The following is a 27,384-nucleotide window of genomic DNA, read 5'->3' on the forward strand; positions in this document are numbered from 1 at the left end:
GAGTTATGGTGAATTAGCAGAGCCACTGATCTTTTTGATAAATGTTGCTGATCATGGCATTTGTCTCACAAAACGGCTTTTAAGGATCAGTGAATTTCATTGGTGTTGAAGTCATCCATCAAATTCTGATCACATGACATCATCGTGTTATCAGTTTCTAATTTTCATAGCAGGAACAAAACAAAAAAAAGGGACTGTGGACACTGAGGCCGGAGCAGTTTTTATTTATTTTTTCCTCACTTTCTCCTCTGGTTTCACATGAAGACGTTTCACACACAACACAACACCGAACACCACTGTTGAGAGAAGTACTGACACTTAAACACATTTTTCAAGTAATCCACATCTTTACATTTACTTTTCTTGTTGTGCGTCATGCTTCATGTAAATGATACACATTACGCATATTACACCATGTTACTGAACAAAGACTGAACCAAAACACAGAAGCAGTGTGTGAGAAACTAAGTGAACCCCTGATCCAGCAGCTGGTAGCAGCAGTGAGAAACTAAGTGAACGGCCTCACCTCTGACTCTAGAACACTTTGTTATCCAGAGGAGTTCATGGTGGACTCAGTGACTGCAAGGTGCCCAGGTCCTGTGGCTGCAGAACCAGCCCAGATCATCAGCCCTCCACCACCGTGCTTGACAGCTGGTGTGAGGTGTTTGTGCTGATATGCTGTGTTTGGTTTCCTCCAAACGTGCTGCTGTGCATTATGAGCAAACATCTCCACTTTGGTCTGCTCTGTCCAAAGGACATTGTTCCAGAAGTCTTGTGGTTTGTTCAGATGCAGCTTTGCAAACCTAAGCTGTGCTGCCATGTTCTTTTTAGAGAGAAGAGGCTTTCTCCTGCAGCCCTTCCAAACAAGCCATACTTGTTCACTCTGTTTCTAACTGTGCTGTCATGACCTTTAACCTTTAACATGCTAACTGAGGCCTGCAGAGTCTGAGATGTAGCTCTTGGGTTTCTGACCTTGGGGTGACCTTTAACCTTTAACATGCTAACTGAGGCCTGCAGAGTCTGAGATGTAGCTCTTGGGTCTCTGACCTTGGGGTGACCTTGCTGGGACGTCCACTCCTGGGAAGATTGACAGCTGTCCTGAATGTTTTCCACTTGTGAATAATCTTTGTCTCTGTTAATGATGGACTCCAGATAGTTTGGAAACGGCCTTATAACCCTTCCCAGATTGATGGGCAGCAACAGCTGCTGATGTCTTTCCTCCTTGGCCTCGTGTTAAATCACACTTTGTTTCTTTATTTTGGTTCAGTTTTTCTTAGACAAATAATGACACAATGTAATATGTTGAGTTGTCATCTGAGGTTCTTTTCACTTCATTTTCAGACCTGGACCAGATGATGTTTCATGGCTGGAGGCCTGTTTCTGTTGGCCTACTGTCGTGATGTAAAGCAGCTCCAAGCTCTTATGGGTTATAAGTCTTAGTTTGCTTTATATTGTTTTAGTATATCGTTGCTTTGGGAAACATGGTGCTATGGAGCTACTTACATAGTAACTTGTAGGCGAGCAGCAAACTTCTGATTCAGGGACTTATAAAGGCTCTCGTGGATAGTTTAATCTTTAAACAAAATTTCAGCTGTGGGTATTTTTAATCGATCATAATCATAGTAATAGAACTGGTAAATAAAGTAAATGGTGGTAGAGCAATAACATAATTATCGTATAGTCAGAGAAAAATTAATAAAAAGATAAATAAATTAACTCAAAAGGATCTAAAAAGGTAAAGAGTCCTCTTTGCTCAGCAGTATGACTCCGCCATCGGCACACAACATAGAGACAGTATTTATTTACTTACACAGGAGTATTTCCAACTCATCTTTTCACAAAAACAACCATCCCAGCCAGGAAACGCAGAATCAGGACAAATGAAGCCACACGGAGAGCACAGGCACTTGATGTTCTCTGCAGGATGCAGCGAAGCGGTTGCTTTGGACGTAAAAGAAAGTCACCAAACTGAAGCGGTGTTTACTTGGCCTCGCTTTCTGCAACCATGCACACCAAATGTGAGCAGGACCTTTTAAAAAGGCCTCTGAACGGAGGCATGGATGTTACTCAGCGCATGACTCAGCGTGTCAGGATGAGGAGAGACGAATAGAAGACTGGAAAAACAGATGGAGCGCTCATTAACGGCCGCCCGAAGCTCAGCAGTTACCGGTGGTGCTGACGGTGGTGTAGCTGAACCTGGACATGGAGGTCATCATGGACGTGGCCATGGAGGCGGGGTGGAGGCCGTCCTCGCCCTCCCTCCGCCCGCACCACCTGCAGAGGCGGTTACGGCAGCAGCAGGCGAAGGTGGACAGCAGGGCCTTACGGAAGCGCGTGTTCATGAAGCAGTAAATGACGGGGTTGACGCAGGCGGAGGTGTAGGACAGCAGGTGGATGAAGGAGATGGGAGCGCCTGAGAGGGCCTTGAAGGCAGAGGTGAGGTCAAAGGCCTTCCAGGTGTTGGCTGAGTATATGGGCATCCAGCAGACGAAGAAGAGTGCCACGATCACCATCAGCATGCGGATGACTCGCCTCTTGGCCTGGAGCTTGGCCTCCGAGGTGTTGCTACGTGCGCGCTCGGTCTTGGCCTGGATGGTGCTCGACGAGGCAGAAAGGGTGGGGAGCTCCACCGCTGAGGAGGGCTTCTTCAACACCTGGATGTAGCAGCCATCGTCATCATCGTTCGACCTGGCCAGAGTTCTTCCTACGCCGTTCTTCTGGCCTGTGGAGGATTGGTGTGAAACTGTAAGCATGGGGCAGAGTGATGGAGACAAAGCAAGCACATTTAATTAGACTGAGCATCGTTATATATGTAGCTGCTGAAAACTATAACTGAAATCACAGTGTGACACTCATAATCACTCATCCTTTACTTCAAAGATGAACAAAACCCTCATGATGTTTTGAGACTTCAGGTTTGACATTATGAGGTCACCGTGTTTGTCTATGTTTGGTTCACGTCTCTGCTTTCTATCTCCAGATGTGGAGGTTCATGTCTCTGCTTTCTATCTCCAGATGTGGAGGTTCACGTCTCTGCTTTCTATCTCCAGATGTGGAGGTTCACATCTCTGCTTTCTATCTCCATATGTGGAGGTTCACGTGTCTGCCTTCTGTCTCCAGATGTAGAGGTTCATGTCTCTGCTTTCTGTCTCCAGATGTGGAGGTTCATGTCTCTGCTTTCTGTCTCCAGATGTGGAGGTTCATGTCTCTGCTTTCTGTCTCCAGATGTGGAGGTTCATGTCTCTGCTTTCTGTCTCCAAATGTGGAGGTTCATGTCTCTGCTTTCTATCTCCAGATTTGGAGGTTCATGTCTCTGCTTTCTGTCTCCAGATGTGGAGGTTCCTGTCTGCTTTCTATCCCCAGATGTGGAGGTTCGCGTCTCTGCTTTCTATCTCCAGATGTGGAGGTTCATGTCTGCTTTCTATCTCCAGATGTGGAGGTTCATGTCTCTGCTTTCTATCTCCAAAGGTGGAGGTTCATGTCTCTGCTTTCTATCTCCAGATGTGGAGGTTCATGTCTGCTTTCTGTTTCCAGATGTGGAGGTTCATGTCTCTGCTTTCTGTCTCCAGATGTGGAGGTTCATGTCTGCTTTCTATCTCCAGATGTGGAGGTTCATGTGTCTGCCTTCTGTCTCCAGATGTGGAGGTTCATGTCTCTGCTTTCTGTCTCCAGATGTGGAGGTTCCTGTCTGCTTTCTATCTCCAGATGTGGAGGTTCATGTCTCTGCTTTCTATATCCAGATGTGGAGGTTCATGTCTCTGCTTTCTATATCCAGATGTGGAGGTTCATGTCTCTGCTTTCTATCTCCAGATGTGGAGGTTCATGTCTCTGCTTTCTATATCCAGATGTGGAGGTTCACGTCTCTGCTTTCTATCTCCAGATGTGGAGGTTCACGTCTCTGCTTTCTATCGCCAGATGTGGAGGTTCGTGTCTCTGCTTTCTATCTCCAGATGTGGAGGTTCACGTCTCTGCTTTCTATCTCCAGATGTGGAGGTTCACGTCTCTGCTTTCTGTCTCCAGATGTGGAGGTTCACGTCTCTGCTTTCTGTCTCCAGATGTGGAGGTTCACGTCTCTGCTTTCTGTTTCCAGATGTGGAGGTTCACGTCTCTGCTTTCTGTTTCCAGATGTGGAGGTTCACGTCTCTGCTTTCTATCGCCAGATGTGGAGGTTCGTGTCTCTGCTTTCTATCTCCAGATGTGGAGGTTCACGTCTCTGCTTTCTATCTCCAGATGTGGAGGTTCACGTCTCTGCTTTCTGTCTCCAGATGTGGAGGTTCACGTCTCTGCTTTCTGTCTCCAGATGTGGAGGTTCACGTCTCTGCTTTCTGTTTCCAGATGTGGAGGTTCACGTCTCTACCTTCTATCTCCAGATGTCAATTTGGCATTATATCTCCTTTTCAAAGTCATTAAACTAAGAAATATCCAAACTTGTTTTGAGTTTATTTTAAGCTCATACTTTAATTATTTTCTTTTTAAAGGCAGGAAGTTTTATGGATTTATCTGAAGGATCTGATGACAGTTTGTAAATCATCATAAAAACTAATGAAAAGCAGAGTATACTTTCTGTCTTTAACTCCCTCTTCTGTGTGTTTCCCTGTGGGTGCGTCAGCTTCTCCTGAGCCCATCTTGGCTGTTTTAATTCCTTCATTATAACTGAAGGAATGAAAACATAATGAATCGTAGTTGTTTATCAAAACAATATGTTGTTTTGTCATTGAAATCTGATCTCACAGTCCTCCAAAAGGCCTCGTTTGTGTATTAAAATCACTGCAGTTTTCTTCTCTGGGGAAATTACTGCAGCTTCTCAACCTAATTTTCGAGTCATTTTTTCTAACTCGTAAAAAGTTTGCAGGTCTGTGTCGCTCCAAAACTGAGTGCTCAAGATAAGCTGGTGTAATTTGGACTGAAAGTTCTGGATCACAGAACCAATAAAAACTCTGTGCATGAGCTCACTGAAACTACCCGTTACTCCTGATTATTTCCCTTTCTGTGGGACATACACGTACCTGCTGCAGTATAACATAACACACTGAAGGGAACTGGTATTAGAAAAGCTGAGAGGAATTATGATTTTGGAGAATCAGTTGATAAAATCCCTTTTCTGCTGCATTTGCCTGCCTCAGTTACCAGAAAATAGCTGTTTTTGTCAACTAGAAATTGAGTATTAAGAATATCTTTGATCAGTTATTTCCTTTCTCGTGGATATTTAGAATATATTTCCATTCCATTTCCAGTGAAATCGACGTAAACAGGAAGTGTTTTTGCACTTTGGACTGAATGTATGAGAGAACTCACCCGTGGTCTCTTTGTTCTGGCTCAGCTCAAACTGAATGCCCCGGTAAAGCTCTCTGGAGATCAAACCATAGGCTATAATCATCACCACTCCCGGGATGAAGAAGAGAGTGAACAGAAGCAGAATGTACCTGAAAGACAGAAAAGGCGGCATGAAAAGGGGGATGTTGACTACACAGAGAGACGGAACTCAATCAAAGCTGGAAAACACCCCCTTTAGCCCCTTTAGCCCCATTTTATCTGACAGAAGCGCCGCAGTATCCCAGCCCAGCCCTGCAGACTCTCTCTGCAGACTCCTCAGCTCTCTTTTTTTCAAAGGTTTATTTACCCACTCAGGCACCGTATTCATGTATCAACACACTTTATATGCTGCGTTCAGCTTTTAGTAGGAAAACTGGTTTATTATGTTGAATATATGTAGGATTCTTACATTATCCAGGCTGACAGAAGTGTTGATCCAGCCCTCGTTTCTTTATATTTTCCTTCCAAGCAGCCAGACTTTCTTGTAATCTTTCAAGATGTGTGGTTTTGATTAATAGTTCTTCAGGCTTTCTGGAGGTCTTTTAAAGTTTTTCTTTGGACATTTTCTGCTTTTTCCCCATTTTCAGAGGCCACTTAACGCTTAACTTTCATAACATGAAAAATACTTTACAGTTGACCAGTTTTAAACTGGATCTTTAGGCACTTTGTTCCCAGCAGCCTGTCACAGAGACACATCATTTGTTCCCATTTCTTTAGCTTCATCTGTGAAAAACAGCAAAGATAACACAGTCTGACAGACAGAAAACAGGATTTCTGCAGCAACAAGGTGATTCCCAAAGAGCTGTTAGCTGAAAACTTGGCCTATCTCAGCAGGGTGTGCAGTGTGTCCTTAAAACATTTGAGGAAACTGGACCAGTGGAGGGCAAAAGAAGAAGTGTCAGGCCTAAAGAACTATCTACAGCAGATGAACAGGATCTGAAAGTGATGTCCTTAAGAAAGAGGAAAAAATCCAGCAAAGCCCTGACACAGGAGCTGAGAGATGCATCTGGACCTTCAGCTGATCCATCTGCTGTTGGCCCAAGCCTCATCAGAAATGGGCTCCATGGAAGGGTGGCTGTCAGGAAGCCGTTCTTAAGGAAGGGAAACAGGGAGAAAAGGCTGAGCTGTGCCAAAGGACACAAGAAGTGGACTGAAAATCAGTGGCAGCAGGTCTGATGGAGGGATGAATCCTCCCCAGAGCCCGGAGCTCAACATTACTGAAGCAGTGTGGGATCATGTTGGCAGAGAACGGAACAAAAGGCAGCCCACATCCAAAGAAGAGCTTTGGGATGTCCTTCAAGAAGCCTGGAGAACTATTCCTGAAGACTCCTTAACCCTAATCCCTGTTAGGGGACATTTTTGTCCACTTGGGGTGTACTTTCTCCTCTAATTTCACACTGGAAATACTGATATTCATCATATTTGGTCCAGTTGTGCATTTTTGACTATTTTTCGAATTTTCAGAAATTAATGAGTTTTTTTTGTTTTTTTTAAATCAGACATAGAAAAAAAATTAAAAAATCCCTAAAAATCAATGTTGTTGCTGATCATTGACATCTCAGACCATAATTATCCCAACTCAATAATTCCACTTTGCATTCTATATATTGAAAATATAGCAGTTTTTGTGGTTTTTTTTTTTTTTTTTTTTTTTTACAGAAATTGGCGTTTACATCATATAAACCAGTATTTAAACGGTTAAATTTTTGAAAATAATTCAAAACTTGGTAGTTATGATCAGAACTGAAGTGGAATAAAAGATCTACGGGAAAAAAAGCGGAAAACAATATTAACATATGAGTTTTTAGGTCGTTTTAAAAGGGTATGAGGGTTAAATAAAGGACAGAAAGCTCTTCTGAGAGGGTTCAGGCTGAGTTGGAGGATGAAGGAGCTCAGAACAAACATTGACTTTAAAACTGTACAAACTGTTTCTACCTTATATTCTGTGTTTACATTTGCACCTGCTTCTTGTTCTTCTGGTAACTGGTGTAGAAATGAGGTGTGTCTGCAGCCTGTCCACAGTCCTGTATGTGCACTGAACTCACTCTAAAGCAGAGTTCCAGCATCTCAGGTAAATAAGAAGGAGGATGTGTCTTCATCAGGCTCACAGTCACCAGACACTTGCTCCCTGTGTCTTCCTGTCCATTCATATTGATATCAGGCGTGTCTGCAGCCTGCCACAGTCCTGTATGCACACTGTACTCACTGCACAGCAGTTTACTCGACTCTGCTGAGTTTCCTTTTCCAGTTCAGAGAAAGAATTGATCTCACTTAGTAGCTTTATGCTTTCAGAACCTGAACAGAAATTGATGCCGTTCCTAACAGCAGTCAGTGCTGCCAGGTCAAAGCTTCTGGAAACTGATCAGAGGACATTAAGCTTTTAGAGATGGGACCTTTCAGAGCCCAGGCTTAATGTTGCTGGTTTCAGAGAGATGTTCTGGAAGCTCAGCAAGGCTTCTGCACAGCTGCACACTTAAAGCTTTTGCCCTTTGAGATTAATTAGTCCAGGAATGCCAGCTTGTCTTCACTCTGAGCTCTCTCTGCCTCAGTCTGTTCTCTGAAAGTAATTTTACAAGAAAGCTGGTCCAAGAGGGGTCAGACTGTTGCAGAATAAAGGTGCTCATGCCTAATATTTACTTTCAGGTTCGTTAGAACAGTACAAAGTCTGTTTTTGCCTCTCAAACTGTATTTAAATTTAAGTTTGCACATGTTTCCTGGTAAAATATGAAGACGTGATCAACACTTCTGCACAGTACTGTAATCCACTAAAGGAGCCACACAGTCGTTTCTGTATTTTCCTTAGATTCTGACAGTAACATGTTCGTTCTTATTCTGTTTGTGTACTTACTCTCCAACTGTGTTCAGTAATCACGGTTTCTTTTTATGATTTAGTACTCTGTTATAGTTATATGTGCAGTATTTATAAGGCTTGTACCAATCTTTCCATTTGTTTAGGCATTAAAGTTTGGGAGTTATTTAAAAAGACAAACAAATAAAATACACCACAGAGGAGCAGCTCGCCTAAAACATGCCAGAAATATATCTAACGACCTGTCAAACTAATAATTTAAACTGCTGATTGCTTCGACTGTTATCAGCTCATTAAATGGACATCAGATTTTATCAGTCCCATAATTATGTGTCAGATCGGCGAGCCGCTGAAAGGCCGGAGGGTTTGTTTTGTCTGGGCTGATCAGTTATAAACAGCCACCCAGATAATAAAGCTGACCTCCTGCAGGCGTGTTGACGGGCACAAATAAAGAGAGTCTCTGTTGAACTGGGATGTTTTACTAAACCTGACCGAGTAGTTGCATTGCTTAAACCTTAATCCACAAGCCGGGTTTTTAACGTTGGATTCCTTCTGTGATGTTCAAGTTTTTTTTTTGTTTTTTTTTAGCCATATTTGGGTTGATCAACATGCAGTTTTCTTCTTATTTCTTATTGCCTTCTTATTGGTTGGTGCATTCAGGTGATCGCCCTAAAATTCTAAAATTCTTTTAAAAATAGATTCATTAAAATGATGAATGCAAAGTGGAGAAAATTCTATTACTTTGCTAAATACTCTGCACTTGGGTCTATGTTCTGTTCCATCGTGTTTAACTCAGACGTTATCAAAGCATCTGTTGAGTTTCTGAGAGTTTACACTGTTTTTATGTGCATGTTCACTGTTGTCACTGTTCCTTTAAGTGTCAGGATTTGTGACAGATCAAAGGAAAAGTCATGAACTCATTATGGTGGATAAATGTTTACAGGATCCTATTTAATATTCAGAGCCGAGAGCCTCAGTCGGCCCACAATCAGCCTGCAGATAACCCTCTGCTTCCGTTCTGTGTAACCTCCAGTGCTGCACCGCTTAGCATAAAGCTCACCTGAATCTAGTGTGGACTGTATAAGTGTATTTAAAGCAAAGTAGGTAAAAAAGCTGCTAAGATGTCACTTTTTTAATTGTAAATCTTTTTTTGTCCAAACATCTGCAGCCATTTTAATCTCCATTTTAATTTAGTTGTGATCAGTGCACATCAGTCAGCACATGAAAGAGGATGAGACTGCGTTTCATTCACTCTGATATTCTAATGTCTTCCCGGAGAACCTCTCTTTCAATTCTCGTTGAAAGAAAGGACTTCAAAGTCTCCAGTCAGCTGGCTGTTTGATAGTGTGGAAAATCTTTTCTGACGAAAGCTTTTTGGAAGTCGTAGTGTGGAAACGGCTTTAATGAAAAATAGCGGTGGGTATCTGAGCCTATTTTTGGCTCAAAACGGAAATCCAGACTATTAGAGTTGAAGCACAAAGCAAAAAAAAAAAAACAAAGCAAACCATAGTGTTTTAATAGTTTTACCACAGCACCTGAAAGCTACATGATTACCAATCAGGAGAGATGTGTTCTGGCTTATAATACTCATCAGAGACGTGTTAAACATCTGCTTTGTGGGGCTTTAATTTCCACACCTGTTGACACAACTCAGAGCACTTAGATACTAAGAGGCGTGAAAGGAGTCGGCGTGTTATCAACACAAAATTTACTGATTCCTTAGAACTTATAGAATCATGACGGTTCCTGTACCAAAACCATGTTTTACATGAGATGGACTTCAATTTTACTTTAGATGGACTTTAAGGCACATTTATTTATCTAGCACAGTTAAACAACCAAGTTAATCCAAAGTGATTTACATAGGACATAACAGCATTAATTATAGGTTAAATTTACACTTAAATATACAATGCAGTGAAAGTTGTTCATCAAAGTCCTTCAGTTGAGTTAAATAAATCAACCAAATGCGTTGGTGAACAGGAAAGTCTGATTTAAAAGAAGCAAGAGTTGATGCAGACCTGTAGTTATCTGGAAGCTTGTTCCACATAAATAGTGCATAAAAACTGAAAGCAGCTTCTCCGTGTTTAGTTTAACCTCATTTTATCATTTAAAGCTTGTTAAACCATCAGCAGTGCTTTAAAATAAACTGTTTTCTAAACTGCTTTTCTAAATCCCTCTGAGACATCAGTCCTTTAATCTTTGTGAAATTCCCCAGGTGATCGTCGAACGACCTCATAACTGACTTGAAGTTCAGGTCTGAGTCCATAATAACTGGCTTCTGTCTTGGTTTATGGTTTTTCTCCTTTGGCTTCACTGAAGGAAATTCTGGATCATTCATCTGTTTATGTGTTTGTAGTCAGCCTGAGCCTGAGCCAGCGGGAGCATGTCCATGATGAAAAAAAGAGGCCCCAGAATTGAACCCTGAAGAACTCCACATGCCATTTTTGTCCGATTACATGTGTTTTTATCTATAGATACAAAGTAGTATTTGTCTTTTAAGTAAGATTTAAACCAGTTTACCTCAACTTTATTTTTATAGCCCATTTAAAAACAACAACTGTTGACCAAAGTGCTTTAAAGGGACGGAGAGCTAATTAAAAAAATGGAAGGAAATTCTGGATAATTTTTCTGTTTATTTGTGTTTGTAAAGGATTATAATCCCTGGGGAATATGGTGATGTAGGTTTCTGTGTCGTCCGCATAACTGTGGTGGCATATTTTGTTGCTTTAAATTGCCTGAGCCAGCGGGAGCATGTCCATGTTGAATAAAAAAGGCCCCAGAATTGAACCTTGAAGAACTCCATATGCCATTTTTGTCCGATTACATGTGTTTTTACCTATAGATACAAAGTAGTATTTGTCTTTTAAGTAAGTTATAAACCAGTTTACCTCAACTTTATTTTCATAGCACATTTAAAAACAACAACTGTTGACCAAAGTGCTTTAAAGGCAGCGATTTAAAACGATTAAAACATTACAATAAATACATGGACAAGCCAAGATGTCTGGGATCAACTCGAAATTAAGAGAAGAGGTGGGTCTTGAGCAAAGACTTGAAAGTAGCAATGTCCAGGGCAGTTTTATGCAGGTGGAAGGATATATCCTGAACAGACCGAGCATGCACAAACTCACCTGCAGCCAGTTTAGAATCACCAGTCTGGGCTGCAGAGGCACATATGCTCATTTTCAGACCCCGCTCTCCTTTATCAACGCACACAGTGCACAGGCTTGATTATATATTGCAATTCTGCTTTGGTTTTACTCGAAGAAGTTGGTTCATGAACCATTTCATACAGTAGCTCCTTTGAGCTTTGCTGCCATTTGCTCATCGTCTCTGATTGTTATTTCGACCTATTTCTTGAAGCTCCAGTAACCGCTCAATGAGGGGCCATTTTCATCTAGTGAGAAGGTGAAGAAGCTGTTATCTCCTGATGTAATTTACAAGATGGCCATGATGTGCGGTGTTGAATTAAAACTTGAGACATACTCGCACTCTGTGACACACACTCTTGACATCTCGCCCTCGACTTTCCTCCTCCTTCCCCTCAACTTCCCCCTCACTGTGCAGACTAATTAAGTCTCCCAGGGAAGCTTGGGAGCTTGATAGACAGTCGAAAAAAAAGAGAAATCTTTAGTGTTAGAACACAAAAGGCTGTCAAGAAGAAAGATTTGTTCAAGGTTTGGCTTTATCTTCATTTGAACCCTTTCTTGTTCTGGGAAAATGTTCCTAAAATGCTTATCCTCTGCAAAGCAACACATAAACTAAACGCTTTATTCAGTCTCTTTTGAAAGTAAATGCTCTGTTTTTGTATTCATTTTTAACGTCAGTAGCAGAGAAGTTAAAATAATGGTGAAATTGTTAGACTGAGGATAGACATCGACTGTTTCCATGAAAGATGTGGTCTCCACTTTCTTTCTCAGTTTCATCCTCTTTGGTTACGACCCCTGCTGAGCTAAAAACTTATCCATTTCATACAGTCTCAGGCCTCAGCAGGGGCAGACTGCTCACCTTTAACTCGTAAAACTCTCACCAAAGAATTTCAATTTTTCTCAGACACCATCATCTTCTGCCCACAGGGTCGGTCCTAAAATATGACAAGAATTTAGCCTTCTCTACTTCTCTATTATTACCAATACCTTTTATACCTCTCATATTTCTTCCTGCCCTGAGTTTGAACATACCAAAAGGTTTGGTCACACTATGGAGGAAGAAGCTCGTTCATGCTGTATTTGGCTGTGACCAACTTTAACATGCAAAACTTTAGCTTGTTAGCTTTGTATACGGAAAAAAGCAATGGTTTGCAGACAGATGTTTACAGCACAAACAGACTGATTAGCATGCACCGTAGCTAACTGTGTGTTAACACCATGGATGTATTATATTAACTGGATACCGGACCACAAAATGGCCGCCGTTGATTTCAATGGAGTTGCTCGCCTGGCGCATATGCCGAAAAAGTTTCTGACTTCCGGGTTTACTTCCACGTTATGCGGTCCATGGAGCATGCGCAGTAGAGTCAAACCCCCCCCCATGATGCTTTGGGGCCTCCCATCATGCCCCGGGGCGATGAGGACGTGCACGTACGTACACATCCCAGTGCACGTACACAGCTGTGACATCACGCTGGGAAAAGAGACTTTTCTGGGGCTTTTCTGGCCGTTTTTTTTTTACGGATAAAAAGTCCATGACTTAAAAATATAGAATACAAACATAAGAAAATAACAAAATAACTTTTTGGGCCGCAGGGGATTTGTTGTCGCAATACCACGAGTGGACACTGGGAAAAATCGGCGTGCCGGCTGAGAGATTAACACTGGTTAACAGAGCAAGCTTGCTAGCAAGGAAAAATAACTGATAAAATGGAAAGAAGCCCAGAGAGCTATTGTAATTGACTGTTATAGCATAACAGTCAATAAGTCACCAGCTGAAGTAGTTCCTGCGTCATCCTGCTTCAGACATTAAATATTTAACTAAGACATGAAGATGTAATTCACTGTGACACTTTGTGTTGCGACTCACCTTTTGCTGAGTCATTCCCCTTAATCTTATCACAAGGGACTCGAGAGCTGTTTGCTGGAGTTGGAAACCTAACGTCTTCACATAGGAAAGACGATCAATTAATTCACCCGACCTGCCTGGAGATAGACATCCGATTTAAGGTCACAGTGGTGGTCAACGACGTCCGCACAGTCAGAGCAGATGTAGTTCCACCACAGCGACCCGTATCACTTACTGTTGCTTATTTTTAGGATTGGTTAAAGCATTTAAATGCAGTGAGAGTGGACGAGCACCAAAGGTTTGTTCTTTTTTTAACAAATATGTGCAATCAGTAGAAAAAAGGTTGGATTGCCCAGTTCTGAAAATAAAGCTTCTGGTAATAAATATGGAAATTACACAATTTCCTGAACTTGAATCCAATTTTCTCCACGTGATTGGAGGCAAAGCCGGCTCTCTTCCATTCACTGACTGAATCCATTCGTCTTTTAGTCGTCTATCTTTTTTTTTTTACATCATTTTTTTCTCTTTTTAAAAAAAAATGTAGGCTATTTAGTCATTTATCATTATTAGTTAGTAGTAGTATTTTCAGGTATTATTATTGTTGTTGTTAATATACAATCATTGTAAACATTAATAATTTTTTGAGCTACTTGACTAATTTGAATTTCCCCCATTGGGGGATGAATAAAGTATTTTTCTATTCTATCTCTGTTAAAGTTGTGGAAACACATATGGAAATAGTTGTCATATGTAGGAAATCTTGTTCCCCACAGACTTTGGGTGAAGTTTGTCATTGGAATGCCCAACAATCCCAGGTTGTTGTCATTGCTTAGCTTCAACTTGCACTTACCAGGTCTGCTCAGTGCGCTGACTGGGCCAGTCCAGGCGACACTTGTGGCCGACGGTACGGTTGGTCTTCAGGAAAGACTTGTGGACACTGAAGACCGGGTAGGGCACCATGATCAGCAGTGACAGCACCCAGGTGGCAGCTATGACGCGGTAGGCGTGGGAGCGGGTCTGCCATGCGCGGGACTTGAGTGGGTTGCAGATGGCGCTGTACCTTTCGATGGCGATGGCCACCAGGCTGAAGGTGGAGATGCTGACGGTGACCCCTGCAGGGTGGAAAAGACAGAGTTGCTCTGTTACTCGGGTCGCCCAGCTCTGACCCCGTGGCCTTTTTTATCGAGTGATGTCATCAGGTAACTGGCAGAAAAGAAATCTGATTGGAGAAAATGGCAAATATTTAATTATATACTGATAACATTCATGATCCCCCGACACTCAAAGGTTTTTTGGTTATGAAAGGACATTAATTGAAGAGAGCTTAAACTGTTCAAAGTGTAAATAAAAATACAAAATTACAAGAGTTTTTTAAATTTTATTCACAATAGAACAAAGAAAATATATCAGATGATGAAAGTGAGACGTTTTACAGTTTCATGAAACATATCAGCTTCTGTTGAATCTGATGGCAGCAACGTGTCTCAGAAAGTTTAAAAAAAGAGCACCTAAGAGAGGCAGAGTCTCTCAGAAGAAAAGATGGGCGGAGGTTCAGCAATGTTCCTCAGACTTTGAATATTCCATCATCTACAGAACATAAAATCATCAAAGGATTCGGAGGATCTGGAGACATCTCTGTGACTCTCAGGCAGCTCTGCATTAAAAACAGACCTGATTCTGTCCTGGAAACCACTGCATGGACTCAGGAACACTTCCAGGACTCATCGTCTGAACACAGCTCACCGTAACATCCACAGATGCAGGTTAGAGCTCCATCAGGCAGAGAAGAAGCCACATCCTGCATCTATTCCAGCTGCTGCACTCACCTGCCTGCAGTCCAGATGTTTCACCACCTGAAACACTTAAAATACAACAAAGAAGATCCAGGACTGCTGAGCAGCTAGAATCCTCCATCAGACAGGAATGGGACAACATTCCTCTCCCAAAGGTCCAGCAGCTGGTCCCCTCAGTTCCAGATGTTTACAGATGTTGTTAAAAGAAGAGGGGATGCCACACAGTGGGAAACATGGACCTGTCACAACTTTTATGAGACGTGTTGCTGCCATCAGATTCAAGATGAGCTGATATTTTCTATCATTTGATGATTTCTGTGTTTATGATATTTAAAAAAAGACTCTACACGGCATCTCAACTCTTTTGGAGTTGGAGTTGTATTTCCTAAACACAGATGTGTTGTGCGTGCAGCCATTTGAAGACAGAAGAAACCGTTTTTGAGCTTAGCTCTGATGTACTTCCATAAAGCTATTCGCAGCAGCTGGAGCTAAATGAATCACCTTTCTTGTAACACACGAGCCTCCAAAATGAGTTAATTAAATGCCAATCTGCCTCTTTAGCACCACATCAATCCGACCAGGAGGACAAAGAGTTTATCAGATATATAATTCATGCCCTTTCATGCTGTCCCTACAGAGGCTAAACAATCCAAGGCCATGTTGTGTTTTGCCTGCATGTAACAAGCCAACTCTCAGCCTATTCTGGTTGCCCCTGAGAAATAAACTCCCCACTTTGATCCTCCCTGTTAGTGTGACAACGGCTTCAATCCAGCGTCTCAGCATCGCATATTAATCCCCATTCGTTGTTCCTTCAGGACGGAAGAGCCGGCGCCACCTGATCCGTAGCTTTGCATTATCATTACAGCGAGGAAGTCATTACGTGTGCGTTATGCAGCAAGCGTGGTGCAATTCAATTTACACGCATTAAGCTTGTAAGTGGTGGACTGCTCCAGGTATGGGAAAATAATTGGGAGCAGGTGTCTGCTGCAAAGCATCGATAAAAACAAAAGATATGTAGAATCGAATGAGTTCCTTTCTGCTGTGATGAGTTTTAGTATTAGAGGCTGAAAGGTTGCACATTTAGTGTAAAGCAGTGCTGACCGCAGACGGATGGAGGGTCGCTGCCAGAATGTTTGGTGTGGCGTTGGATGTGGAGTCTCACAGCAGCAGATATCGGCTTTATCTAATTCATACAGCAACAGAACAAAGGAGCTGACTTGTAGAGAACAAAGAGAACATTTTCTGTTCTGCGAGCACTCTGAACTCTGTTCTGCGTTATTAAAGCTCTTTCCAAGAGGGGTAATTTATTTCTCTATGGCTGCATGAACTCTGACTGGATCCTACATCAAACTGGAACCATTAGGCCACCGTCACAGAGCTGAGGGACTCAGGGATTTTCACACATTAACTTTATCACTGAGGCACACGGCGATCATCAAATTAAAGCCGATTTTCACCAAACTCAGGGGCACTTTACACGGAAACGAAAACGGGTTAAAAACGCAAAACCTTTTTGCAGATGCACTGTATCGTTTAGATGGTAACGGCGCATGAAAACGCAAAAAATTGAAACTGCCCCCCAGAGTGGAATTCTTGAAAACGCTCCACTGTCGCGCCACCGTGTAAAGGATGAAAAACACAAAACTGCGTTTCTCGTCGCATAGAAAGTAGAAAGACTTGGTCTTGGTAGTGTTGCCACCTAGCCATCTGGCGTGTTTACTGCATCGATAAATATGAAACGTCACACACTTTTGCGTTTCCTTATGCACACAGATTTTCACCCTAAAACGCTCGTCTAAATGCAGATTTAAAAGTGAAAACGAAACGCCACTTTTGCGTTTTGGTTTCAGATCGTTTCCGTGTAAAGGTAGCGTCATTCAGCAAGCGCTCGGCCTCAAGTTAGAAACGCAGAATGACTATAATTCTGCTTCTCAGTCATTTGATCTAACATGCAGAGTTTGGTGCATTTCTGGAAAAATGTTGCATATTTACATGTAAAATCTGGGGAATACTTTCTTTAATTAGATTTAGAAATCCAAAACTTCAATATGGTTTAGTAAAACAGTATCATTTCGAGGTGAGATGTGACTGTTTGTGTGTAAAAGAAGCAGTAAATAATCCATGGAAATCCTTTTTTTTGTTTTCTTTCTCTAAATTATTGATTTTAAAATGTAAAATCAGAATTTTTTTATGTGCTTTATATCATTTTGAGAACTTGTAAATATTATTTTGATTCTCCGTCCAAAAACAAGCATGTTGGGTTAATAGGTGACCAAGGTTTAAGTGTGCATGGTTGTTTGTCTGGTTAGTCTCTGTGAGGGATTGGTGACCTGTCCAGGATGTACCCCATTTAATTAAATCGGACTGTAATTGAATCATAAATGGATTAAATCGGATTTTAATTGGATCAAATTGAACTTGTTTATTATCTCTTAAAAGTGCCCTGAGATTAATTTTGTTTGCAAGTGGTAAAAATATATATTTCTGTTAAGCTTCTACCAGTTTTAATCATTTCTTTATACCAATATAAGTACATAAAAACAAATGTTTGCCTAATATCTTTATATCTTTTTAAATTCTTTTAGTCTTTTAACAGGGTATTTTGGGCCATTTTTTTGGGCGCCGGTGCATAAAATCCTTTAAAAAAAACAAACATTTTTTAAAATAAATTGGTGCTCATCACTCCTCCCATGTGCTTGTTTATACAGTCCAGCAGAAATGAGTGGTCACATGACACTAGTGTGTAAGTGGAAAGGTCGCCAAGACACAGAGGGCGCGTTAACTTTTCCACGGGTTCAGTTGGTGCAACCAACCCTAACACGTCATGTTGAAACCAAAAGGTCACATAATTAAAGGCAAATTTGTTCTATTTTGCTTTCAATGTTATTATTTAATTGCAACCAAAAGGAATGAATTACTTTACGAATCTAAACTCAATGAATTTATGTTATGCAAGCTCATTTCTTTGTATTTAATAAGATGTGTTGGTTAATTTATTTATTTTAGTGTGGGGGCATCCAAACCTTTTCCATCCATGACGCATCCACGATTGACCGCAGGCCGCCGTGCACACCGCTGGTCAACTAGCACAACCACATCCAGCTCTGTCCCAGCAGAAGGAGGTGGGTGGCACAGTCAACACATACAGACCTTAACGCCGCACCGGCACTGAAAGAGTCTCGCACACCCACGCGTCTCTTTCAAGAGCTCAGCTCAGACAGAGAAACAGCAAATCACACACGGGGGGTTTCTTTTTGTTGATGCTCGAAGGCGGTCATGACCACCTGCAGCACCGCTTTACAAGGAAGGAGATGAAGACATGTTTGTTTGTTATATTCAAGCACGGCAAAGTGAGGGAATGTTCAAAAGGACCAATCGAAAACGAGGCTTTTTAAAAGAGCCGCTTAGACAGGTTGAGGTCAAATTCAGAAGAAAACTCGTTGCAGGAAGCTAAAAAAAACAGGGACGATGCATCCAAGTAACACATCCAAGTCTCCATGAAACCACGAGCAGGAGGCTGCCCACTTCTATTAGAAGCCCCGTCTAATCCGATTGGACGGGCAAAACACACAATTCTGCGTCGGCTTTGCAGAAATTTTTAAGGTAAAAAAGAAAGAAAAACACACAAAAATTATCTGAATCTCTTAAAATATCCCAAAGAATGCACACAAAATAGCTTTTTTACCCCCATCTGTACGTCAGATGAGCTACATGTCTTCCAAGAAGAAGAACACCGACTCCAGCTCCTCTGAAATGGTTTTATTTAAATTGGTTGTCTTACTTACCTACCATAGGTACATTTTTGACCAGTAGCTGCAGTTAATTCCCTTTTCCTTGATTAAAAGCACATTTTTGAGGGAGGGAGAAAGAGAAAATGAAAAGTATTTGATTGGTTTTTGGGAGTGCAAGCTGTAACCTACTAATTTTGAATAATTTATATTTATTTATTTATTATTATTATTTTTATTTATAAGTGTTTATTTACTTATTTAGTTTTTATGATTTTCATCATTTCATATTCATTGCACAGTAATTTGCTGTCTAATTACTGTGGTTTATTGTATCTTTTTTAATCATTTAACTATTATTTTCTTTTCTGCCATATGTTTTGGATGTTTAAATGGTTGGTTGTTATATTAACATGAAAAAACAATAAATATATGTTTAAAAAAAAAAGAGCACATTTTTGGGATGAGTTGGGATCGGGGCGGCTCGCCCATCAACACCAACAACTTTCCAACCAGACTTGCTTATTTCATAGTGCGCACTTGGCAACTTCAGATCGGAAGTACGTAAACCTGTGGACGCTGTACGAGACATTTGAGACACATTAGCATTAATATTTAACAATAATATGTACATTCCCTTTGGTGGTAAAATAATGTGGAGGTAGCACCAGGTATGTTGGTAGTTTGTTTTTAGCGATAACAAAAACAAGAAATAAGTGTTTAAATGGACTGAGCAGAAGTCGAAGTTTTAGTTGTTTTACTATGAAGCCGACTTTTCTGCTCTGCGATCTTTCCTTCGTCCGGATTGCAGTGCATTCTGGGTAAAGGAAGAACACATCTGGGCTGTGATTGTCCTTTGAATTGGAACACCGAAACAGCACTTTGGCTGCGAATGATGCCGTTTCACAGGAACCAAAGCGCACCCATCAGGAAACGGCCTCAGTGTGAGCCCATATTCATCATATTCATGCATTAGTTATCAGGCTGAAGAGGCCACAGAGTTGTGGACGGATATATCTTTGGTCCCTGAATGTCCATACCAAAGGTCAGTGTGCTTCATAATGAAGAAGAGTGAAACTCAGGGATTTGAATGCAAAGAGATGCTGATCTCTGGGCTTTACGACGGCCCCACAGGCCCAATCAGGTTGCTCAGAACCGTCTTCATTCCCTCAACGAAATCTTACTAATCTTAATCAAAAACCAATCTTACTGTCAGTCAGCGGCATCTCTGAGTCGAACCGTGAGGAATGCGTTTGTCCACAGGCTGAACTCAGAGTTTCTGTTAGCATCATCCAGCAAACAGAGAAAGATCTCCTGATTTTAAACCTTCATTTGTCTGTAATGGAAGAAGAACTCAGGCTGGTGTATCCTCATCTTTGTTATGATGTAGATATCTCATTATTATACAATTATTATCACTGTCATTAGATGTCAGGCTGGTTATTGTGTTGATGATTATTTTCTCAATTGATTCACAGATAAACAATCTGAACCCCGAGTAATTAAAGAAAATGGCAACAAGTTCCCCCTGATATTTCTTACAGGGTGAGCTGGAGGTATGAGGTTTAATCTTTAATGAATCCCACGATATTTCATCAGCTCCTGACACTCTTTGGGTGACAAACCTTTTCTAAAGCTGTCAGATGGTGTGAGGAAAGTGAGGAAAGGAGTAAATTACACTGTTATTGCAAAGTGGAACAGAAAAATTCCCAATAAATCTCAGTTTAAGCGCTTAATCTAGGAAAAATCCTTCTTTCAGCCACCAGCCGCCACTGGCTGGGATGATGTTTAAAGTGTCTCCCCCTCATATTTTTACCAACTGGTCATACTATGATGAACTATGGGATGGAACTGGGTCCCCCTGTCCCTGTCCTCTATGTTTGATATTATTTATTATTTATTAGTGATTGAATCTGATGCCACAGTCGCAGCACTGCGTCCTTATTCACGAACATTTCAGCCCAGTAACACTCAGCCATCTGTTTTATTACAGCCACAGGAAGACAACACGGGTCTGAGATCAGCGCTGCACATTCATTTGATCTCTGAAGAAGAGTTATGAAGCAGCATTACCGCTGGAACATGTAGAATCCATTATACTCCGATGCATTCTGGATTCCTGAGTGTTTTACTCTTATCTTTGGATTCATCACCAGCAGCCTCCAAGAGCCAAACATGACTGTAAAAACCCATAAACATCACTTTTATATTCTCCACCATATCCCTGCAGCTGATATCGCTGCTTTTTCTGCTCGTGTATTAAACACAGTGGACCCTTTCCCATTATGCGCATGTCTCCTGTCTCAGTTATGGCCTTTTTTAACACCATTCTGGTTCATCTTTAATATGGGAGCGCTTGTCAAAGCCTCACTCCCTGACACTAAAGGAGAGAGGATTCTGGCCTCCGAGTTAATTCCCCAGCAGGGAACTGAACCCAATGCTCACATTTTCACCCTCTGCTGGAACAGGAGACTTATCTAATCCTTTTTCTTGTTTATTAAACTCAAGCCGAGTCCTCCTGAGCTGTGAATTCTGGAGTTTTGAATCTCAACCTGCGAGAGAAGATTTGAATTTCACCAATTAACTCCTCCCTCTCATCTAATGCTCTGCTGAACGATACTCCGAATAAGCCCAAAGCGAGAACAAAAGGAATTAGTGTTTTCAGAGGCGCCGCACACCCTGAAAGAGAGCAGCCATTTCTGTAGAATTCAGCTGGAAACTCGGAAGCATTGTGCAAACTGCACCCCGGGGAGAACTGAAGAGCCGAGCTGGTACGTCGGCTGGTAATTGCATCATACGACCAGCAACAGAAACACAAATAAGGATACATAAAGGTGATTGAGGAGTGTACACACATGGAATATTATAACATCGATCTAATTACTGCCACCAAAACAGTGCGAGGCCATGACTCACACGATTATCGAGCTGCGGCAGATGAATGGATGCCTGGGCGCAGCGTGGATGGAGTATTACACGCAGCGGCGTCGAACAGGGGGGAAAAGTCAGACTGATTCACAGGGTCCAGCCTACAGGGGGGGCCCTAAGGGAAATTTTCTTCTTCTTTCATTTTTTAAAAATATTTTTTTAAATAATATCAATATATGTTGGTAATTTATAAAAATCCAATGTTCTCTGGAAATACATCTGTTGAAATGTATATCCCAGCCTGCAAATAGGCTATAATCTATATCAGACACCCCCATTATCAGTGCGCATTGGTTTAGTATGCCCTTTTGATTGTACATGCGCCATAAATTTCACTCACTTCATTATTAGGCATTAAACGCAGCAGCCGGCACATGAAAGATGTCATCCAAAAAAAAATCAGGCTTTCAGAAAAGAAAAGAAAGGCAAGAGAGACAAAATGAAGGAAAGCAACTGCTTACTGATTTCTTTCCCAAGAAAGGTGAGCCCAAATGTCAAAATTACAGCCTACAGTAACTGATTATCCCATTCACATTCCGTTGCATACCACTGTGATACCAGCCATGGCCGTAGCCAGCTATGAGGAAAGTGAGGTCTGGACCTCTGTAATTTTCAGGGATTTTTTATTTATTTATTTTTTTAATCTCGGTTTTCGCATACACGTTTCAATTGACGTTTGTGTTGACATCACTTTCGTGAATGTGTGACTGCGTGGTACCATTTGAAAGGTCTGTTTCTGCCCTTTCCAACGGTGTGTATAACATGTGTGTGCGCTCCGTAGTCGGTGAGTAAAGTACCGTCAACATAGTAGCTGCATACCAGCAATCAGTAATAGAAAAATTAGACGAATTTGACGAACGATTTCCTCGGCCACTCTGCAGTGCAGCGGCGATTGCTATGTACTGACGGAAAGCTCAGCTCGAGCTCTTTAGAATGGTATGATTGTTATATCGATGTCATGTATGGTTCGTGAATAAAGAAGACAGCACCTTGTTATAGCAATGCACATTTATGTAGGCAGGAGACAATTTTTCACATCTAATTTAGTAATGAATTCAATATAGCCCATAAATCTTTATAGGTTGTTTAGCAACAGCTATAGCCTACAATATGCATCTATCCATCTATATTTAACTCTATTTTTTATATTGGTTAGTTAGCCTTACTCTATGCCTGGCCAAATGGCCTTTGCTTGTACCAAACATTTGTATGCTTGCATTGGGAAATAATCATGTTCTTTTTAGCTATGGGTTCTTGTTACATTATGATGGTTTATTTTGCTACTAGCCTCAATGTGCAACACTGCTATATATTAAAAACTATATAATTTAAAATATATATATATATATATTGTAAAAATTTCGGCGCACGCTATGCGCGCGCATCATGGACCTCGCCTATTCCTAAATCCTGGCTACGACCCTGATAGCAGCCGAAGTCAAATAATTAAAAAATAATCTCTCATTTTGTTGGCTACCACATAATTGTGAAATAGAAGCCATATTTGTCTTAAATGTATTTATTTTCATAATAACTATTAGCCTATACAAGTGTCCCAAAAGCCTAACATAGAGTCGATGTTGGTTCAAATATGCATGGTAGTGGTTGTTCCTGGGGCCCCAAATTTGGTGCTACGCCCCTGATTACACGTCTTGTGCCTGTTAACAGATGACTTTTCTAAAGGTTGATGAGGTTGTCGAGCAAGAAGGGTCAGAAAAATCAATTGGTGAGGATGCTCCCATTGATTCCTCTGATCGGTTGGTTAGGATGCTCCCATTGATTCCTCTGATCGGTTGGTTTCTGCTGATCAGGAATCTTGCTCATGGAAGACTGATTGGACAGTCAGAGAGGGAGATGAGGATTTATGACACGATTTTTGACCAAAAACGCAAATAATTTTCCAATCTGGCTCTTTAGGAACTCCAGTTCAGGACGGTACTCTCACAGCAACTGGTAGATCCTTACAGACACACGTGGGAAAATAGTAAAAGAAACATTCAGGATAAATTAGACCAATTAGTGAGACTATTCGAGCCAAAAGTTCATGAGTAAAATCAGACTTTTTCCTCTGGCTGCTCAACATTTCACGCCATCAAAAAGAGTTTGGGAGGAAAAAAACATCCAAACGAAGGAAATCCGACAGGCTTTTGTTTGTTAGACATTTGGTGATCTATTCATGACTTTTTACGCTGGTCAAACCAGCGTAAAAAGTATGAACTTTGGAGTTAAAAGGCAAGGCAAGGCAAGGCAATTTTATTTATAGAGCACAATTCATACACAAGGCAATTCAAAGTGCTTCACAGCTATATAAAATCACAAGAAGGCAATAAAATCATTAAAAATAAATAAATAAATAAAAATAAGAAAAAATAATTAAAAAAAAATAATAATAATAATAATAATTAAAAAACCCATTAAAAATAATCATTAATTAATTAATTTAAAAGTGAAGAGTCCATTGCTGCTGCTTGTGTTTTTTGTTTGTTTGTGTGTTTGTTCTCTGCTTGTCTGCTTACAGGTGCTCCTGGTGCTTCTAAGGTTGGATTCCCCACAAAAGCCGTGAATCGTCTTCAGTTTTGTTTTTACAGGTGTAGCAGCTGGTTGTCGGATTTTTCATTGTTTTTTATGTTTGTCTCTTCATGTTTCTGTTCTTTTTTTCTCTTCTTCGCTCTCCCTCTCTCTCTGTCCCCCGGTCCGGTTCGGCACTATTATCATATCATGTTAGATATTGTAACAAAAATAAATAAATAAAAATGAGGAGTTGATGGGCGTCAAGGGGAGCTTTACATTTATAAAGCTTCCCTTGGCATAGCAAATGTGTTTAGCATAAACGGTATTCAGATTACAATTCTGCTGCCATAATGCTGGACAGGACAAGGGAAAAAAAAAAAAAAAAAAAAAGTGAAGAGTCCAGATAAAATACTTTCAGGTGTCATATGCACAGCTAAATAGAAGTGTTTTCAGCCTGGATTTAAACATTGTCAGAGTTGAGGCCTGTCTCACATCTTCTGGAAGACTGTTCCAGATGTTAGGGGCATAAAACTGAAACGCAGCCTCACCTTGTTTAGTCCTGACTCTGGGCACCAGCAGGAGACCCCTCCCTGAGTTGGTTCATATGGCTCTAACATGTCAGAGATGTACTTTGGCGCTTGACCATGAAGAGACTTGTACACAAGCAGAGCTGTTTTAAAGTCTATTCCCTGAGCGACAGGAAGCCAGTGCAGAGACCTGAGCACTGGACTGATATGGTCGTATAAAACAGATCAAACTGCAGCAAAGAGCAGTGAAAATGACCGTCTGTCCCTGAGGTTACAGCAGCTTGGCTGGAAGGAGCCCGGCTTAAAACCGTCTCTCGTTGAACCTAAAACAGGCCTGAAGAGGCTGTTTCCAGTAGCAACGCTGACACAGGACTATTACATTCATTGCACTGCTGTCTCAGACAGATAAAATGACCTCTCAGTGCACCACGACTTGTCAGATGGAGTGACAAACTCATCCACTCGGCTGTGTCGCCATGACGCTGTAAACTGTGAGAGAAAATGTTCTGAATATTCAGCTGCTCCCAACTTTCTGTGTGGGAGATCATCATACATTTAAGTTGAGTTGAATGAACTGCAGACGCCTGAGTGGTGATTTTTATCAGATGAGGTTATAAAATCAGGATTTTATTAGAGCAGAGCGACCGTTTAGGTCAGGTTCTGACAGAAGGAACAGGAAAATATGTGAATGAGAACAACCTGTTTGGTATTTCTGTATTAATAAACACTTACACTTCAGGGTTTTTTACAAAAAGATGCAAAAAGATAAAACTTTGGAGAATTTGCAGAGCACTCAGATGAGTGATTTAATCCTCATTCACGTCTCCAAAACATAGCCGTGAACCCCCATGAAATCTACACCTAAGCATGTATAATATTACAGCCCTAACCGTGTGTTAGACAGGATGACGTTGGACAGGAATCCTGCTCATATATAAAACTTATAACGTTGTTATTCTGCCGTACAGTCCTGTCTGACACAATGAAAAGGTTTATATTTTCAGTTTGAGGCAGCTTGCCCTCCTCCATCCTCCATCCTTTCACTGCTCAGAGAGCCCTGAAATTGGAAAGGAGATTGGGCTAGCCTGTGCTCACACATGCTGCCTCATCTTTCTGAGGCAATAATAGGATTGGAAACCTCACCGTTCAATACCTTCCTTCAAGCATTTAAACCTGAAAGTGAAGTGAAGAGGCCGAGTCCAGCAACGGATCTCTGATGCTCCGCTCTGACTCAGGCCTCACGTGGCACCTCAACTCTGGCCTGATGGGAGCAAGCTCATCGCTAAGTCATCGCTCGCTAACTCCTGAAGACGTGTGACTGCTCAAGCTCCTTCAGAGGGATGATTATTCTCTGACAGAAAAATCTGAAACTCTCTGCAAGACAGGCCTTTCTAAGAGATTTCACAGTTTCTCAGTAAATGGTGGTAAATGCAAAGTATGAATCTGTGCTTCTGAGCTACAAAGGGATGCTTTGTTCACCCTGTGGATAAATGTGTGGAAGCAAAGGACTCTTAGCCTCCTGGCTAGCCTCCTTCTGCCTTCTCACTCAGTTCAGCCAAGATGGTTGTCCTAAAATGAACAGCAGAAACAAAGGGTCACATCCTCCTTTCATGACACGATGATACGGATGCTCCAGTTCAGGTGCACTGCCATACAGAAAATGTGGGAACCTGACGTGATAAATGCTACGTTGCTTTAATAAAGTCTTGTTGGGTAACTGGGCAGCTCAGCTGGTTGATGGTCGCCCCGTGTACAGAGGCTGAAGATTCCAGCCTGGTTTAGTCCTAGCTTCTGCCCCCTTCTATCCAAGAACCTTTCAAATTAAGACTGTGGCTGTGTTCGAAACCGCATACTTCTCCTACTACTCCTACTACTCCTACTACTCATAGTGACTTTTTTCCCGGATGCATACTACATTCTCTGAAATGTTGGGTATGCATCATGAGGTTACTACTCATACTCAAACTACCCAAGATGCAACGTAACGTGACGTCGGCGATCGTCATTTGCTGTCAAAACGGCAGTTTCAAGCTAGCTGAATCGAGGGTAGGTTCACTTCCTGTTTTTAAAACAAAAGCACCGATTGTATCGTAATGGCTTTCCCTATGATAAAAGGCAACGGGTATTTTATTTTGTGAAAATAACCGGAGGTGCGTTGCTCACTGCGGCTAGCTTTAGTAGCGCCGAATTCGTGGGAAGAAAATTGTAAATAGCTGGTATTTTGTCAGGTTTTCAACACGTTGGGGATCTAAACGACTACTTTCTCACCTGAAAACGTTTCAAATGTTGCTAAAGTTTACAGAGTTTAGAGCTTAAGCGAAATCAGCTTCAGGCCGGCTGATTTCGGCTCGGGCAGGAGCGAAATGCATTGTGGGTAAACACTCTGCATACTGTCTGATCGATCAGTATGCAGAATGTAGTATGTAGTATGCGGTTTCGAACACAGCCTGTGTGTATAATGTGTATACCACTTGTCTCGCCTCACCTGGCACTGATTACTCTGCTGATTTCTTTTTACTTGTATGTACACTGACTAAGCCACTGACCTCTAAACTCTCCAGATACCAACCTGAGGGGATCTGGTAGCATCCGTGGGAATCCAATCCCCACAGCCCACAGGGCCTGGTGTGCTGAGGTCCTGGTACAAGACACGGCAGAACCCCTTCAGATGTTCTGTGATCTCATCCTTTAGGGCAGCCGTGGCTCAGTGGTTAGAGTCGGCCGTCCAATAACTGGAAGGTTGGCAGGTTCAATTCCCACTCTCGCTACTTAAA

The 27,384-nt window shown here is 41.5% G+C and overlaps 1 protein-coding gene across 2 annotated transcripts in view; it reads right to left on the minus strand.

The window, feature by feature from the left end:
• Positions 1-208: 208 nt before the first annotated feature.
• The window catches only part of cckbra (cholecystokinin B receptor a), a 46,981-nt gene continuing 19,805 nt past the window's right edge, over positions 209-27,384 (minus strand). The window contains exons 3-5 of one of the 2 annotated variants that reach the window (XM_075477803.1): positions 13,974-14,235; positions 5,296-5,423; positions 209-2,722 (exon numbers count right to left, since the gene is read on the minus strand). In XM_075477803.1, coding sequence (XP_075333918.1) covers positions 2,157-2,722; positions 5,296-5,423; positions 13,974-14,235 — 956 coding nt within the window. In that variant the 3' untranslated portion in view covers positions 209-2,156. Of the gene's footprint in view, positions 2,744-5,295; positions 5,424-13,973; positions 14,236-27,384 lie in introns of both variants that reach the window. The other variant, XM_075477802.1, reaches the window with a different exon arrangement.

The sequence above is a fragment of the Odontesthes bonariensis genome, chromosome 11 (genome assembly GCF_027942865.1).
Source record: "Odontesthes bonariensis isolate fOdoBon6 chromosome 11, fOdoBon6.hap1, whole genome shotgun sequence".
Classification (NCBI taxonomy): Eukaryota; Metazoa; Chordata; class Actinopteri; order Atheriniformes; family Atherinopsidae; genus Odontesthes; species Odontesthes bonariensis.